This window comes from Cotesia typhae, unplaced genomic scaffold, assembly GCF_013202065.1.
Source record: "Cotesia typhae breed Kobodo isofemale line unplaced genomic scaffold, CoteBio_Ctyphae contig_4, whole genome shotgun sequence".
Lineage (NCBI taxonomy): Eukaryota > Metazoa > Arthropoda > Insecta > Hymenoptera > Braconidae > Cotesia > Cotesia typhae.
Window position 1 is genome coordinate 10,793,572 of NW_027423748.1, and position 17,181 is coordinate 10,810,752.

Consider the following 17,181-nt stretch of genomic DNA (forward strand, 5'->3'; position numbering starts at 1 on the left):
AATTATAATTTCAAGTCGTTAAAAAAGATAAAAAAATCTAGCTACAACTTTGTCTTATTTTTAAGTACAATATCGAATGGCAGTTTTTGAAGAGAAGAATTTATATATATATATATATATATATATATATATATATATATATATATATATATATATATATATATTTCACAGATACGGTTCACATTTATTGCAACTTACATACTACATTATTGACGAAATCCTATCAAGATAAATCTTAACTAATTGATAACACATCGCATATAGATTTGAGCGGTTAATAGACTCATGTTTTTGTTCTTGCATCTTGTTAAGGATATTTGGCAGTGAAAGCATTCCTGTTCTATCGAATTGCGTAATACAAATATCAAGTGCACAAAAGACTGAAGAGCTCCCTACACCGTCAAGACAATGGACCAAAATAGGGGGGAATTTCTTTTCAGTTATTCTGCTTCTTAACTTAACATACGTGTCGTTGACAAAGTGATAAAAATCTATGAATGCATCTGGCTGATGAGGAAACTTATCCCTTGGCCAAGCGGTGTATTGATAGTGAAAAATCATGCGCCTCTGCTTTTGCTTTAGTTTAGATGCAGTCAGAGTTAACAAAGTTAAAGTATAGTGTGAATTGATCATAATAGCCCAAGTGGCTATCTGAAACTTTTTACCTACTAAAACATATTCTTCTTTGGGAGACCAATATTGATAGCTCTTATCAGTTAGTTTACACGTCATTACAATAATTTCCACTTTGTTATCCCACACCGTTTGCCAAAACATTTCACACTCTTTCTCGTTTGGATTTTTGGTACAAATAAATTTCCGCTTAGTTTCATATCCATCGATGAAACTCGCCCCAGGAATCATCAGACTTTTGGACGGAGGACTGTGGTGAGGAAACTTCAGAGATGAGAAGCAGCCGATGATCTCCAACTTATTGTTTAGTTTATGGCGTGTTTGTTCTTCCTGCTTTGAGACTATTGAGTTGTATTCTTCTATGATGCGAGCTTGTGAATTCGGTTCGTCCATGAACCGCAGGAAGTCGTTGATGTTCATGCTTGAGAAGCAGGACGCCATTTTTGAAGATTGTTTTTTGTTGAGAAGAAAATACTCTGCACTTTAACTTGTAAAAACTGCTTACAATTAAAAGCGTTTTTTAAGCACTTGTGCTATGGAAACAGTTTTAAACTCAATCGAGCTAGACTCAGTGAAGTATCTATTCACAAGGGTGGTTGTTTTTAAACTAATTTTCGTTTTTTAACTAACTCCCTTTTATACCATTAAAAAGCACTACACATATAGCACCTAATAATAGGTCCCACATATCGTTAAACTTCAATTTATGCCTAAAACTGCTTAACGTTAATGGCAATTCTCAATAGAGTCGATAAAAGGTTTTCTATGTTAAGTATCTAATTCTCTAATCGACTCATGACTTTAACTACTTTGTTAAACTAATAAATTATCAAGAACTGAATAAATTAAATGATTCCAACGATTCCAGCGATTTTTGCTGGAATTTTCTTGCTTTGAAAAATGTTCACAGGAACCAAAATGCGGCTGTGCTACGATCTGATAATGCTCTAAATGGATGGCTTCCAAGAAATTAGATTCTTGTGCACGTCTTTCAAATTCCCTGACATTTATTGGAGCAAACTTTGCAGTAGATGTTATATTGAGATACATTTTATGAATGTAAATATGTCGTCTGCTCCCATTAAAATCTCAAGAATAACTAACGAAGTATTTCTATAATTCTCTTAAAACTTGGTATTATTCTCAGAAGCTCAATGATAATGAGTCATTTCATTTATAAACGTCAATTAGTTATATTGTAAGTAAAGTTTTTATGAATAATTTTTATGAATATATGGTGAACTCTTAATTACCGGTTATCAAAATCAAAACAATAAATCTGTTGTTTTTCCTTATAACAGATACCGATCCTCAATTAGTTAACGTAACTTTCTGTTGTATCGTACAAATTCAGTAATCGTGTAATTCTCACCTCAAACGTAGTTTCCTCATGGTTTAGAATAAACCACAAAGAACGTTAGCTCCAAAGAATTCCTAACCAAAGACTAGTTTAATTGAAAGACTTCTGCCGGTATTTAAAGCCACCTGCAAAGCCTTCTGCGTATACCCAAGTATTGAGTAAACACAGGCCCATAGTCTAAGAACAATCACATTGCCTATGAACTAGGTAAACAAAAAAACACATTTTCTTCTTATATTAGCATACAATGTTGCTTACTAACATAAGTCAACACTATAAAAATGTAGAAGTAATTGATCAATCAATATAGGACAATATTGATATTGACTGTCTGGATTGACTCCTCTATAAGAGAGCCACTTCCACCAAATATTTAGTCCTTTAGGTTATACCGAGCTAACAGGAAATGTGAAACCATATAGAATCTACAATAAGGTTCATTTTTGCTAATTAGCAAATAATATTTTTCAGTAAATAATTTAAATAAGGCATTCCCTTTTCTTCTATAGCCACGTGATTCAAATAACCTAATTCAATAAGTAACAATCGATGATTAAAACACTCCAACATTATACTGAACCTCATTGGAATCTTAATGAGATCTTACCGATGACGCATTGGACGCTTGTCGCTAGTTGTCAAGGAAAATGGGACTACAGTAAATAATTATTATTAACATGAAACTGGGGTCAAACGTTTTAAGTTTATGATACCCCCAAGAGATAATAAAAATTATGGGTTATCAGCAGTGAGGTCAACCCTCGCTACATCGGATAGCGCATTATCAAATTACTAACAATTCTAATGTTAAAAGACCGGCTTTTATCTGTGAGTTTTTCTCAGAATTAATTAAGGCCCAAATATGCAGATCGGTCCGATAATCGATCCCAATAGAAATGTCCCCTATTAATTAATTAGTTTATAAAGGCTATAAAGTATGATTACAATGGCCGATAACGTTCTAAATTAGACTTTTCAACGGGAAAATAAATAATTGTAGTTATTTAAAAACAATTATTTTTAAATGATGCACATCCATGAAACTGTATAAAATGGCACTAATTAACTGAAATAGATTGTTTGTATGATGTATTTTTATCAAAATATAGTTTTACCGCATACGCCGTACCTACTAAACAATTTATTAATATATTGCATTTACAACTAAGTATCTATTTTTAAATTCAAAATCTACTGCAAATCGAAACTTTAATTCAGCATAAATAATTGTTTACAGACGTCGCTAAATAAAACTGGAATTTCCAATGCTTATGGTAATATTGAAGACACCGAAAGTAAAAACAAAGTCATTGCGGACATTGCGTCATATGATAATAAATGACATTTTTTTTATGAAAAGACTGTTTTTTCGGCTACGAAATAAGAATCATTTTCGATTAGCCAAATCCTCGACCTAACGACATTCGCATCTATAAATGTATAATATGCCCTTGTCTGAAGGGAAAACAGACTATTTATATGCATTTTTATTCTGCTGTATTTCTTTCAGTTATTTCATTTTTCATTATTTATTGTGACCAACAATACCATTTATGGGAATACTCTATGTATGAATATTATAAAGTGAATCATGTTAAACCTATTTGAAAACAATACTCATTGTTATTTGATACCACACATTATAAACAACAATAACTTAGGTATGACGCAAACAATTGATAAATAATATATATATTTTCAAAAATATGTAACTTATTTGTCTCCTTTAAAATAGGTCATTAATAGCATCTCGCCCTTATTGGGTGAAGGATTCGGGGCACTCACAAACTCGATCAAGAACACTCAACACGGTTGAGTTCACGTTTCATGCACTTTCTGTCACAGTCCCGTCTGTTTAATTCACACTCTAAGGATCTGATCTGACCCTTAAGGCGGTCCACTTTCGCCCTTTGCCTGCCACGATCGGCATCGGTATACATTTTATCGGGAATATTGCTTGTAAAGATGGCGATAAAATTATGGGGCCAGCCATGGCAAAATTTCTTATATAGTGTTCCCTGAATTACCTAAACTCCTAATACAGAATTTTTAATTAGCTGGAAATTCCCTGAAGGCATTGTTTAAAATAGAATACAAAATAAACTTCATGATAATTCTTTCCTCATTAGTAACATAATAATTTACATTTAAAATTAATTGGTTATCGCAATTCTAAAATTTTATATGTGAAATCAATACTGAAACTATCGAATTAAGTAATCCTATACTGAAATATCCTGCGTCATACTGATCCAGTTATCAGTATTCCAAATCGTGGAAAACGGGACCATTAATATTTCATTATTCTCTGAAACATGTCCTATAAATATGTCCAGATACGTAAAAAAATTTACATTCAGAACCTGACCACAGTCAAGATAAGGATTCTTAACCTGAAAGCCTAACTCTGAAAAAATGGGCGCGAAATTAACTAAACAAAATTCCTTCGTTAAAAACTGCGAACATATGATTGAAAAATCTAACGTGGCTGACATATTGAAACAAGAACACCGTGAAATATTGGGAGAATATGTTTCCTCCCCCTGCAGTGAAGTATTCAAGCATGAAAACTGGTCAAAATGCCGATACTGGAACACATTCGTCTTCGACCATAATCGGGTGATCCTCCCTACAGAAGACGGAGGAAGCGACTTTATTAATGCCAACCATGTCGACGGTTGGAACGTTAAGGGAAGATTCCTGTGCACCCAGGCGCCACTCCAAGAGACAACCCAAGATTTCTGGAAGATGATATTCACTAATCAAGTCCGGGTAATCGTCATGCTGACCAGACTAGTAGAAGAGGGACACGAAGCTTGTTACCCGTACTGGAGCCCCAAAAAGTGGAGAAAAGTGGTCCATGGCAAATTCACCATCAAAACTCTGAAAATCAAGTACTTCCGTCACCACGTAGTGACCAGCCTACGAGTAAAAAATGACACTGGAGCTTCGCTAGACATCAAGCATTTCGCCTACAACGACTGGCCCTGCTACGGCCTTCCTCAAGATCCTTCAAACTTTCTGGACTTCGTTCTCTCGGTCAGAAAGGCTCAATTAATGGCCGATTTGGACAGCAAGTGTATAAACGTTCCTCCTATGGTGGTTCACTGCAGTGCCGGTTTAAATCGTACTGGGGCTTTTTGCGCTATTGACATCAGTTTGTCTCAATACGACGAAAGAGCAACCATTGGCCTTTCGTCGGTACTGCGTAATCTGCGTAAGCAAAGGCATAATTGTTTGTACTTGCCTAAATACTATGTCTTCTGCTACTTAATCGTCGTGATATATACTAAGTTAGTTGCTGATAGCCTTTAGTCTAAATATTGTGTTATATCTAGTTTTGTTTGTTATACAGTATTCAAAATGTTTATCTAGGCAGCTAGCATTAAATAAAGTATATTCTGTGTGAATACTCTACTTTATTTTAATCTATGTCCTTATCACTCACCTTTCAAGTACTGAATTACAGCTCTGAATTTTGGAATTAAATTTGGTACTTAAAATTTAATTGGGAATAAAGTAGCGACCGCAAAAACATAAAATAAATGAGCGGGTTTTGTATTCTGGGGTGACAATTTACACATGCACTCTTAACCTGCGGCACCTTGTCACAAAGCATTAGGTAGCAAGTGAGTTGCCCAAATAAATCGCTATTAATCTCCAATCTATTTAATCATAGTGCTGTAAGATAGCAATTGAACGTTTGATTACTTTCTTGCATCTAGGTGATATAAAAATAGACATAGTATGATGCGTCCGATAGAAATAGTTTTCAGGGATTCCCAGCCTACTAGACAAGGCCAAGTTAGTTGTTTATACCTACCGAAAAAATCGTTTGGCGCGAACCAATCAGATTCTATCTTTGGATTTTTTATGTTAATTTATACAACAGCTATTCGTTAATTTATTTAAGTATATGGCTGTCTGGTTAATTATTATTAACTATCAGTCAAGGATTCTGTCTAGATTATGTCTAGACATAAGGCGTCATTCCATGTTTATACCTATCGAAAGATATCCTTTGGTATGCGCCAATCAAATTTGATCAAAGGATATAGTATGCTAATTTAAATAAAAAAACATCCATTACGTGAAATTCGTAACTGTTATAATTGCTTTGGTAAAGCCCGACGTATTATTTAGACATCAATAAACTATAAAAGCTAGACTGTAAATAGTATTTTATCTACATGTCTATAATAATTAATATGGAGGACGTGTTGGGTACATATGATATTATTTCCTAGTCTGGTAATTATTTTTATGTATATTTCAAAGACTTACATAATTTTAAATAAGGAAAATAACTTGTTGCTACTTGATTCGAATTTTTCCAACGGCTACTAGGCGTTGTTTTTAAATATAACGCCCTTATTATACTTAAATCACATTAAATCATTTTGCCCCCTATTTAATCGGAAGTATTAGATAAACTTAATATCCTATATTCCTTTGTTATCTGTTCAGAATTTTGATTCAGAGTTCGAAAAGCTATTAGTAAAGAAAATTATGTATGTTTATACATAATAAAATTAAATGTAATTGCTGTTATCTCTCAATATCCTTTCGATAACAATATCGAAAATAATCATCAAGACAATATATTTATCAAACTCAAATCAACTGTAATTTTTACGCTGTTAATTTTGTCTTGATTTATCAGATTAATTTTTTAATTATCTTTTATCACGAACAATATGAAGAATAATTTATGAATAAATTATATCACTACTACAGTAAAACTCCGCATATCCGAATGCCATGCATTCAAATAAAATCTATTTACTTTGTCGATTTTACTACTCTAAAAAAAAAATGATTAACGCAAAATTCGACAATATCACAAAAACAGAATAAAATATGATCTATCCGGATAATCGGAAGTTAACTATAAACATTATTTATTTTGATAAAAATTAAAACTTTATTTCATTTAATTGATACTAGTACAAAATTACGAGGAGATTTTCTTGGGTCGAACTCGGCTCTGAGTAGCGGTTTCAAATGATGTTCAGAAAGGAACAGGAATCTGTCCAAGAGAACAGCAGTTTCAACTAATGGCGCCAACATCATCCGTAGAGCCTCGAAAGCCACAACCTCCTGCCATCTATCCAAGTGCTTTCTAACTTCCTCGGAGTCGTAATCACTTTCGAGTATTTTTTTATCATCATCAAATTTAGCAGCCGCTAATTCACAATACCTAAAAACATAATATTTTATTATTTTATTATTTTACCATAAAAAAAAAAAAATATTATTAAACTTACCTTTGAAATGTCATATGTTCATTGACTTTAACACTATTTACACGGCCATGACGCATTATTAAACCGGCTTTTTTAATCAATAACATCTCCAACATACCTCGATAAGCGTGTACTTTCAAATTATTATAATCACCAGTTTTCATTTTATCACAATAATTTTCTACTGCATGACAGGCTACTTCTAATGCCGCATAACTTAGGTAATTATTGCTTTTACTTCTCAAATAATTACTCAATGGATAACCCAATGAATTTCTTTCTCCGCTAATGTACAGAAAAAAATATTCTGAATCAGTCTACAACTAAAACGATCCCTTTAAAAAATCACCGGCAATTCTTTACTTACCTAGTCGTCAATTTCATATAACAACACCCTACAATAGTGATGAATTTAACATTTGGCTGCTTAACATAAAGCTTCAACAGCGTAACTGCTAGATCGCCACAAGGATGTAGCCCGATGAACCCAAAGCCTTCTTCAATAGACTTCCTTCCAAAAGTACTTTCAAAAATCTCATTAATATTTACAATCAAACTTTCATTACTCGAGTCCTCTTGACAGAGTTTTGCGCACAAATGATACGACGAGCGTGAATCAAAATCCGGCAAATGTTTTTTTATCGTTATCAAATATTCAGCGTCATACTTTTTCGCCAAATCAGACAGCTCCTTTGTTTGCTCGACACATACTACAGATAAATTGTACTTATAGGACAATTGCCGCGCCAAATGTCCCATTCCTGCTCCAGTATCGACAATGCACTTGCAATTCGCTAAATAACAACATTTTGCACAAATCTAATAAAAAAAAAAAAAATAAATATTTAGCGCATAATTTTACTAAAAATAAGGTAATTATTAATTTACAATAATTACCTCGGAAAATTTATCAATTTCATATCTTTTTTTAATTTTTATATGCTTGATAAATAAATTCTTGTGTTTGCAAGCTAATTCATTTTTTTGAATTTTAAAATCCGAATTTTCTAGCTTACGATAATTCCATTGGGCGCCAGAACACACAAATTTAGTTACAGCATCGCTGATAGGATTGCGATCAATCGTCAGTAATTTTATCGATTGCTTTAATGCAATCAATGATAGCGGCCATACTTTCTTACTGTAAAAATTTCCAATTAACTTTTATCTCTATAAAGTATATAATAATAATAATAATAATAATAATAATAATCGACATCACACCTTTGAGGCTCATCGAGCATCCACGAGCCCAACTCTTGTATAGAAATGGTTTTGAAAAAATTTCTCCACGAGCTCGGCAACTTCGACCACAAATCATCTTGATAAAAGTCCTGAATATTAGACATCAAACATTGTAATTACAAATGAAACAACTTTAGATTAAATATTCTATATATTCTAACCAGTTAATATCTGATTACATAAAGACAACCGTTGGATTAAGTATAACTTATCTATTAAATATAAAAATTATGTGGAGGTATTATATATGTGTAAACTTTCATTTCCTAGACTAACGTTGATGATAATTTTAAAAATTGCCGCGGCGCTATTTATGGTTGGTAATTAAACCGCCCTCGCGCTGCTGTCGCCAGCTTGCATAAACAAATAGAACCTGTTTATCACACTTGGACGAAACTCCAAAGATTTAATTTAATTATTTTAGATAATAAATAATGAAAAATATTATTGAACTTACAATGATGTAAGCGTCGAGAATCCAGCCGTGAATTTTATGAATTTCAAAAATATTATCCACTACCCTTTTCACTCCTAAACAAACTTCACACGTGCACATAATCATTACTTGGGTAAAATACCAGACATGGCGGCTAAACACGTGTATAGTCTTCATACTGCCATTACTGAATCCCGCAAACATTCAAATTTCTTTTTCGGTTTTCTTATTGTAAAAATTTATTTAAATTAGTTAAACACGCAAATAAAAAATTCTCAGAAGTGTAGTAATAATAAATAAATATATTCAGCGAATTTTTCTTCCTCGATCCAATTAGATGGTAATTATAATTCGCGGGTGATACGTAAAATTAATATTTAATTTGAATTATTAGCCGATCTTATTCAGACATTATATGTAGTACAATCTGTGACTTGTTTTTTTAATGACTTATCACCAGTGAAAGTATATAAAGTAAATCGTTGTGAATGTCTTTCATACGGATGAGCATATTTTTTATTTAACTTAAACCTGTTTTCTCTTACATTATCGACGTTTTAAAAATATATTTACTCAAAGGAATAGCGCAAAAATTGCAATTATTTGTAATAAAGAAGTTCAATAGGAATAATTGATCAATCTTGATTAAAAATGTAAATGTTTGGTTGATCGAGTGGAATAAATCCCACAGAAAGGATATTAAAAATTTTAATCTTTATTCTTAATTGTTTAATGAGTTAATAAAATATTTACAGAACCTATGAAACTCGTCTACTTTATTGATTAATGATGAAACGTAGTACAGTTTCTGCGTTCTACTTTGCAACACTTTCACTCTTCACCAGTTACGTTATCCTCGTTTAGTGTATAAATGCAGCATGCCTCCTACAAATTCATACATGATCCAATAATTAAATCTTGAGTTTAATTAATTTTTACTTTTTTCATTAACACATCACATTCCAGTGAGTTAAACTTACAAAATAACCTGAAAGTTTATAATTAATCTATTTACTTTCATTTTTAAAAATAAAAATACCCAAAATTTTATTTATAAATAAAATTTTTATTACTCCAATAAAAAGTTTAAATTTTATCGAGATTTTTGATTGAAAAAAAATTTTTCCCACAGTTAAAAAAAATCCGAGAGATAAATTGATAAATTCTTTGATAAAAAATTCAAAAAAAAATTTTTTCTCAGCGTCAGTAGAGAGTAAAAGTAAAAATTTGAAAGATAAATGAATTTTTAACGATATAATTTTTGTTTAGACATTAATTTAAATTGCTCTTATTAGTCTTCCGACTTAAAAATAAACACCAGAAAGATAAATTTGATATAATTACTTAACACAAAGTTATAATTTCAAAATTATCTCATCCACTATCCAGCATATACAACATACCGCTTTTATATGTCTAATTAAAAAAAAAAATAGTTTCATTATCATCCTTACATTTGAGATGGGAAATGAATATTTGGATCTCTTACGCCAGCATAAGTGAAAGTTTATGCAAACCAAGTAGGCCGCGCGTCTTCAATCCCTATCGTGTTTGAACGTTCGCCAAATGCTCATCCACAGTCCACACACTCAATGTCGGTTTAATATTATATTACGGCTGTATATGTACCTATGTTAAGTAGTACTGGTACTATAAGAAGAAGCCATCCAGCCAGCGGCCTTCACAGCCTTCATAATCTTCACAAGTAAAAGCGAATAGCGCACAAATACAAATAAAAGTCATTCTATAAAACGGTGACGCTCAAATTCCACACGAAAAAATACCTCAATTTTTTAAACACACATTTCACTGTGAATCATGATCATTCATTCATTTTCTCTTAATATATAATAATGTAATATAATGATATCGCCTTCATCTTCATATTTTATTCATATATTAATCTGTCTGTGTCGAGATCGGGCTCGGACATCGGACATACCAAAAAACTCAAATAAATTTCACCTTTACCTTTCGATTCGAACCTCGTTACTCATCTCAATCATATCTAATAATAATTATCAAGCAATTAAATTACCATAAATAAAATATTTGAATTGGTTACTTGTGGCATTACTGTGTTTAGAAAACAAAATTAAAAAGTAAATTACAGCACTCGAACGTACTACTTTAATTTAATTGATAGTTTTTTTTTTTTTTTTTTTTTTTTTTTTTTTTTCTCAGAGGCCTCTCTGCCTTCATAACTGTTATTTTTGAATTGTTTAATCGTACAATTAGCCGTACGGTACGGGTGAGAGGTGAAGAAAATTACTATACGGGCTACACTTGTATTAGCTCTACATGAAAACCTCAGTGTTAGTCATATCCACTTTACCTTTAAACTAACGCACACTTAATTATAGACTAGTTTAAATCACAATTATATCAGACTATCTTTTAATCTTTATTTTTAAATACTTTCGGATTTTTATTGCCCATTTATTTTCGTTTTTTTGCTTTATTTATTTCATTAACTTTCCACCTTTTTGTCAGATCTTATCGTCCTATTTATTATTTACCTTATATGATACAAAATAATAATATTATTATTTACAATAAATTTAAAAGTTGATAGTTATGTGACTGGGTGAAAATTCAAGTCTGCTATCATAATTTTTGATTTTTGAGCGAGAATTTTAATTTAAAAGTTAAGCAATCAAAATTTGATTAAATTAACTAATTTCTTACTTTTCAATATCAATAATAATAATAATAATAATAATAATAATAATAATACTCAATGAAAAATGACCGAGACCAGATAAATTAAAAAAAAAAGACATATCTAAAAAATTATTGGAATTTTTGTCGGCGAATGACAAAAATAAAAATAAAATTTAAATGTTAATTTGAAAGATGGGACGAGAAAGTATTTTCAATAAAAGAAAAGTTGCATAAATTAATTTTTGTTTCATAGAGCCTAAATATTTAAAAAGAAAATATTTAAAAGCGTGTGTACTTAATAATAATTTTAAAAAAATAAAAGTCAAAATTTCGGCACGGTAGGATACGAATCACACCCTCAGGCAATCGGTATTTCTTGTAAACGACTCTTCCTGGACTGGAAAGTATGTACTCTCTCCTGAGGTCACCCGCCTGCAGCGTATACATATATATATATATACACTATAAGCGTATATTTATACATACATATATATTCTCATCCTCATCATTATTTCAATGATACTTGACCACACGTTTTTCCCAAACAATATACACACTTATTGTCAAATAGAAAGTAAATTTAAAATTAAAATATTATTTTAAGCTTCTCTCCAAATAAATCTATCAGCAAGCCACGATTAACTTTAAACTCTATTTACTACACACCGTCAATCTAAACCTCTAACAAAACAAATTACAATTACAATAAAACTAAATAATAAATAAATCGAAAGTGACATCCTATCTGAGATCGGTCTGAGGTTAAAACACGGTAATACTTTTCCCATCTCAAGATAAATCATCCTCTCTACTGCTAACACCTATGGACAAAGTGTAAAAGCGTATATAAAATTAAAATAAAAAAATTTCTAAATCATCTTTTTTAAAATTACAACACTGGCCTATAATCCGTAATCTGTAATCTAATGTGTAAAGTGTAAGGTGTAATGCGTAATGTAATCTAGCGTTCTTTCTTAACTAATAAAGAATGTACATTTTAATAAGTTGGATCATAAGTACAAACTTTTAATAAACAACCAACACATAGAACAACTAAAGGCAGTGTAATGCGAGGTGAATAAAGGAAGGAAGAAAAAACAGTGATAATATCATTCACTAACCAGAGAAAGGTATCGCGAGACGTCTGCAATATTAGAGAGGAAGCATCGGACACACGATAGTAGTGGGAAGAATTATACCAGACCAGGGAGAAGTGGACTCAGTAGACCGATCACTTCTCAGTCCTCAGTTCCTTCACGCCGCTTGTCTCGCTCGACATCCTCCAAAAAACGCGTACCGGTACATCTAATATGGTTTTTTAATGTTCAATTTTAGTTGTGATAAATTGAGTTAGTTTTTTTTTTTTTTTTTTTTTTTTTATCTCTATTCAGTGATCTTATTGTTTAACAACATGCGACTCTCAGTGGTAATTATTTTCATGTTTTAACTAAAGATTTTCCTAACTAAAATAATTACCGGAATATATTCTTGATTAGAAACTAAAAAAAAAAAACAAAGAGACAATAACAGTAATGGTAATACGATAATACACATTAGAAACGTTTAAAAGAAACTTATTTAATAAATTCTTGACACGACTTAACGTAAGACCAATAGAATCGTTTCTAACTCGGTTTCTCCATATTCGGTACACTTGCATTACATCGAAAAGCTATTTTTTACATCAGTACAACATTCTATTAAACACATAGAAGTAATCGAGTACCGAGTAATGAGTTTCTCATCAAGGATATCTTCTTTTTGCGATTTACTTTCAAAATATTAGGTCATAGACTTACAACAAATAATTATACGAATTTTTAGATGGTGATCGGGATCATGGTCGTTGTTGCGATCACGACGGTCGGGGCCGAAGACAAGAACCGTGGAAAACGGCAACAAGTGTACTTCACGCGAAGGGGAGGCAGACCACCACCATATGCGGTGCAAATGGAGCCGATAGTCCAGTACTCCCAACGCGACCCGCTTTACAACCCTTTGGCGAGCTCCAAGAGTGACGACGATTTTTACCACGACGAAACACTGGGTCACGCTCCAGGCTCGTACGGCTCAGACCCGGAGCCGATTATCGAGATAATCATAAAGGAATCAAACGAATCCTTGCCGACCTCTCCTCTGCCGGTGTTGCCAGCGACCAAGCCCATCAAGGAGCCCATACAGGTGTTTTACGTAAAGTACGAGAAGAAAGACCAGGGGAACGGCAAGTCCAAAGTTGTCTACGAGAAACCAGTACCCGCTTTGACGCCCCACGAAGACCACGAAGAAATAAAGTCCGACAATCAGTTGACCGAAAAAACTGAGTACGTCACTCAGAGTCCGCTGCTGAGCGAGCCGTCGACGACTCTGAGGGCTATAATCAGGCCCGACAGCGAAGTTTACCACTCTGACGGCAGTGGGATCAAGATAACCTTCGGTTCTGATAAACTCCCGCCCAATAATCATAACAAGAGAAGTGATAGGGACAATCCGAATGCTCACCCCCAGTTGTATTTAAATTCGTTTTCTCCTTCACCGGCGATTTCGCCTAATAAAAGGCCGATCGGTCAGTTTTCGGCGATTCAATCCAATCATCGGTTGCCGCAGTCTCAAGTAACATTTCCTCAGCAGAGAATAACTTCGTTTTCCCAACATCAACAGCAACAACTCCCACCGAATTTCTCGCAGCCTCAATTCCAATCACCGCCGCTAATTAACGTGCAACGCCAGCAACAAAGACCGGCTATTACTATTCAAGGCCTGCCGGAAGTTCAGCAGCGATTTACTTTTCAATCGTTCGGCTCTCCAGCACACGGTATCAGAATAAATCATCCACAACAACCGGGCTTCCCACCGGCTGTATCTGTTTCACATCAGAGTTTACACTTGCAAAATCAGCCCCACTTTTCTGCTGGACAGAGTTACTCCAATAACGAGCAATTGCAGTCGCAGCAGAGGTACCAGCAGCAACAAAATCAGCACCAGTTGATTTACAAACAGGAACAGGATAAGAAGTATCATGAGCTTAAACAAAGGGACCACTTTCGGCAGCAAGAACTTCAGAGGCAGCAGGAACAGCAGAGACAGCAGGAGCAGCAAAGGCAGCAGGAGCAGCAAAGGCAGCAGGAGCAGCAAAGACAGCAAGAGCAACAGTTCCAAGAACGACAAAGACAACAGCTTGAGCAGCAGAGGCTCAAACAGCAGGAGACTAAAATTAGAGAGTTTAATCAACAGCAAGTTAATTACAATAGAGTTCAGCAGCATCAACAGCAATTACGACAACAACAACAGCAAATTCAACAGCAGCAACAGCAACAAGAAAAACAATCAGAAATTTTGAGAGCCGTGCCAAAATTAGAACAGCACTATGCAATCAGAGAAAATCCTCTTCATCCTGGGCCGTTTCCGCCCAATCCACAACAAGTCCATCCAACGCAGTACTCTCCGACAACTCAAAACAGCTTTTCAACTCGCCAACAACCTACCGCAATAACTATTCAAAAGCAAGCACTGTTGAGTCACACCAGCGGTTACGTTCCCAAGACAAACAGCCAAACCCCGGCTCCAAAGTTCCCGAATCAAAGTCAAAAGGATGGATTCAATTTTGGTCAAAACATCCAGTCCCAGCAGTCTTCGTCTCAGTACCAGTCCATCTGGGGCCAGCCGATCGTCAAAGATCCTAAGCAGAAAATCTTTGCGACTCCTCTGCCAAAAACCGAAAACTCGCTCGGACCCTCAATTCCAAGATTTGCTGCAGCTTCCTCTACGCCCTCACCTACGTCCACAACGACCATGACTCAGCCCACGACAGCAGCTCCTACAACGACACCCAGCCCTAAAAACGAGGCGAAAATCCAGCAGAACATTGCGAATTTGCCGGATGAAGTGCCGGACGATATTAGAGATCAGTTGTTAAGTTCTGGAATCTTGGGAAACGCGGATATTCAAGTTCTTGATTACGACAAGGTCGGAGATATCCCGATTGAGAATTTGCCGCCTGAGGCTCTCGCCAATTTCTACGGTGCCGGAGGTGGTGCTGCTGTGTCTGCCAGCGCGCCGATTCCGTCGATCGCAAAAAAACCCAAGATTATTGATGATGGAAACAGCAGTAATAATAAAAATAATAAAAATAGTTATAATAATAATAATAATAATAATAATAACAACAGTGTCGTGATAAAACCTAACAAGGCGATGACAACCACCACCAAAGTTGAACAGGCTACACTGAAGCCCGGAGGTGTGGAAATGAAAGTAGTACACTTCGACCCCAATACGGCACAAGGCCAGGCTATTGCAGATCAGCACATACGAGATGACGCTACTCATCTCAAACCGGTAAACGTCGTTGCTTCTGGTGATGATAACACCCAGTACAATCGGTACTTGCCATTGAAAGTAAGCGGAGCGTCTTTTCCGATCCCCGACGTTCCGGAATTGAAGGACCGGAAAATTTCGAGTGTCGTCGTTCTCGCTCCAGTTGACTATAACTTTCGCGACGAAGAACAGAGATTCGGGAAGAAAATAAGCGAGCCCATGCCTGCTAAATTTTTGGCTGGCGACACCTTGAAGCAGTTGATTAGAAAACCTACCGCGGAAAACTACAAGAAGTGGCTGGAACAAGAAAGCCAGACCGAGCCCCAGAAGCAGTCGGTCATCTTATTGGTAACGACGTAAGATTTATTCAATTAGTTCCTCTTAGTGCGCTTCATGCTTGATTTGGATCTTTAGTTTAATTGGCTAATTAATTTTTTTTTTTTTTTTTTCTTCCAGGCCGAAAAATCAAAGCAAAGGAGATAAAGAAATATTCATGTACGATGTCAGCACCCAGGCAGTCAGCAAGCTGTCCGGAGATTTGTCTTCGGCGTTCGTAGATGCTGCTGAAAGCAATTCTGAAAGTCCCGAGTCTATTGACGATTCGTCTTTTACATCTTGATTTCGATTTGCATAATCTGAAATAGCGTGTAAAAGATACATAATAATTTATTTATCTTGACAACTGACGTTGAATGGCCATTGAATAGTAATTGAGACACATGTTTAACTCACCGGATTCATTTATTTAGCCATTCGAGTACAATGAGAGCTTGTCAATGTCTATTCGACATTTTATTATCCGCGATATTTTTAAATAATATTACCAAGTATCTGTAATTGAATGGAAAGGCGATTAACACACCACGCCATTTAATGTCCCAGTCTCTATTCCTCTTTACTTATGTAGATATTTTTCATTTCTATTAATTATTATTATTATTATTAATACTTATTTTAATTATTAAATATGTATATACGCTTTAACGATTTTATACGATATTTTTTTTTTTTTTTTACAAAATAAAGCTATTTTTTCATATAAATTAATTAAGTATATGAAAATTAACAGGCATTTGTCAATTTTTTCGACTTTTATGAAAATTAAATAACTTGGAAAAAATTTTTATTTCAAAATTTTATGAAAATTGACAGATGTGTGCTAACTTCAGTATTATTTAAATTATTCTTTTTTCCTATCATGCTCGACTGGAATTTTTTTTCACATAATTTTATAGCAATTAAATTATTAAATTATAAAAAAAAATTTTAAATGTAATTTAAAA

General features: G+C 33.9%; 4 protein-coding genes across 4 annotated transcripts; 2 read left to right on the top strand and 2 right to left on the bottom strand.

Moving 5' to 3' along the window:
- Positions 1-30: 30 nt before the first annotated feature.
- LOC141527731 (tyrosine-protein phosphatase non-receptor type 9-like) lies at positions 31-4,298 on the bottom strand. The gene has a single exon (XM_074243359.1). It carries the CDS (start codon positions 1,072-1,074, stop codon positions 202-204), a length of 873 nt encoding a protein of 290 aa, XP_074099460.1. The 5' UTR covers positions 1,075-4,298; the 3' UTR covers positions 31-201.
- A 93-nt stretch (positions 4,299-4,391) lies between these two features.
- Positions 4,392-6,482, top strand: LOC141527728 (tyrosine-protein phosphatase non-receptor type 9-like). The gene has a single exon (XM_074243355.1). It carries the CDS (start codon positions 4,409-4,411, stop codon positions 5,306-5,308), a length of 900 nt encoding a protein of 299 aa, XP_074099456.1. The 5' UTR covers positions 4,392-4,408; the 3' UTR covers positions 5,309-6,482.
- Positions 6,483-6,900: 418 nt separating this feature from the next.
- On the bottom strand, positions 6,901-9,059 carry LOC141527220 (methyltransferase-like protein 25B). The gene is made up of 6 exons (XM_074242576.1): positions 8,942-9,059; positions 8,464-8,573; positions 8,137-8,380; positions 7,607-8,058; positions 7,261-7,524; positions 6,901-7,193 (listed from the first exon to the last, which is right to left on the bottom strand). The coding sequence occupies exons 1-6, from the start codon at positions 9,044-9,046 to the stop codon at positions 6,923-6,925; spliced, it is 1,446 nt and encodes a 481-aa protein (XP_074098677.1). The 5' UTR covers positions 9,047-9,059; the 3' UTR covers positions 6,901-6,922.
- Positions 9,060-13,408: 4,349 nt separating this feature from the next.
- LOC141527649 (uncharacterized) lies at positions 13,409-16,883 on the top strand. Its single transcript, XM_074243219.1, has 2 exons — positions 13,409-16,254; positions 16,355-16,883. The coding sequence occupies exons 1-2, from the start codon at positions 13,409-13,411 to the stop codon at positions 16,515-16,517; spliced, it is 3,009 nt and encodes a 1,002-aa protein (XP_074099320.1). The 3' UTR covers positions 16,518-16,883.
- The last annotated feature ends 298 nt before the right edge of the window (positions 16,884-17,181 follow it).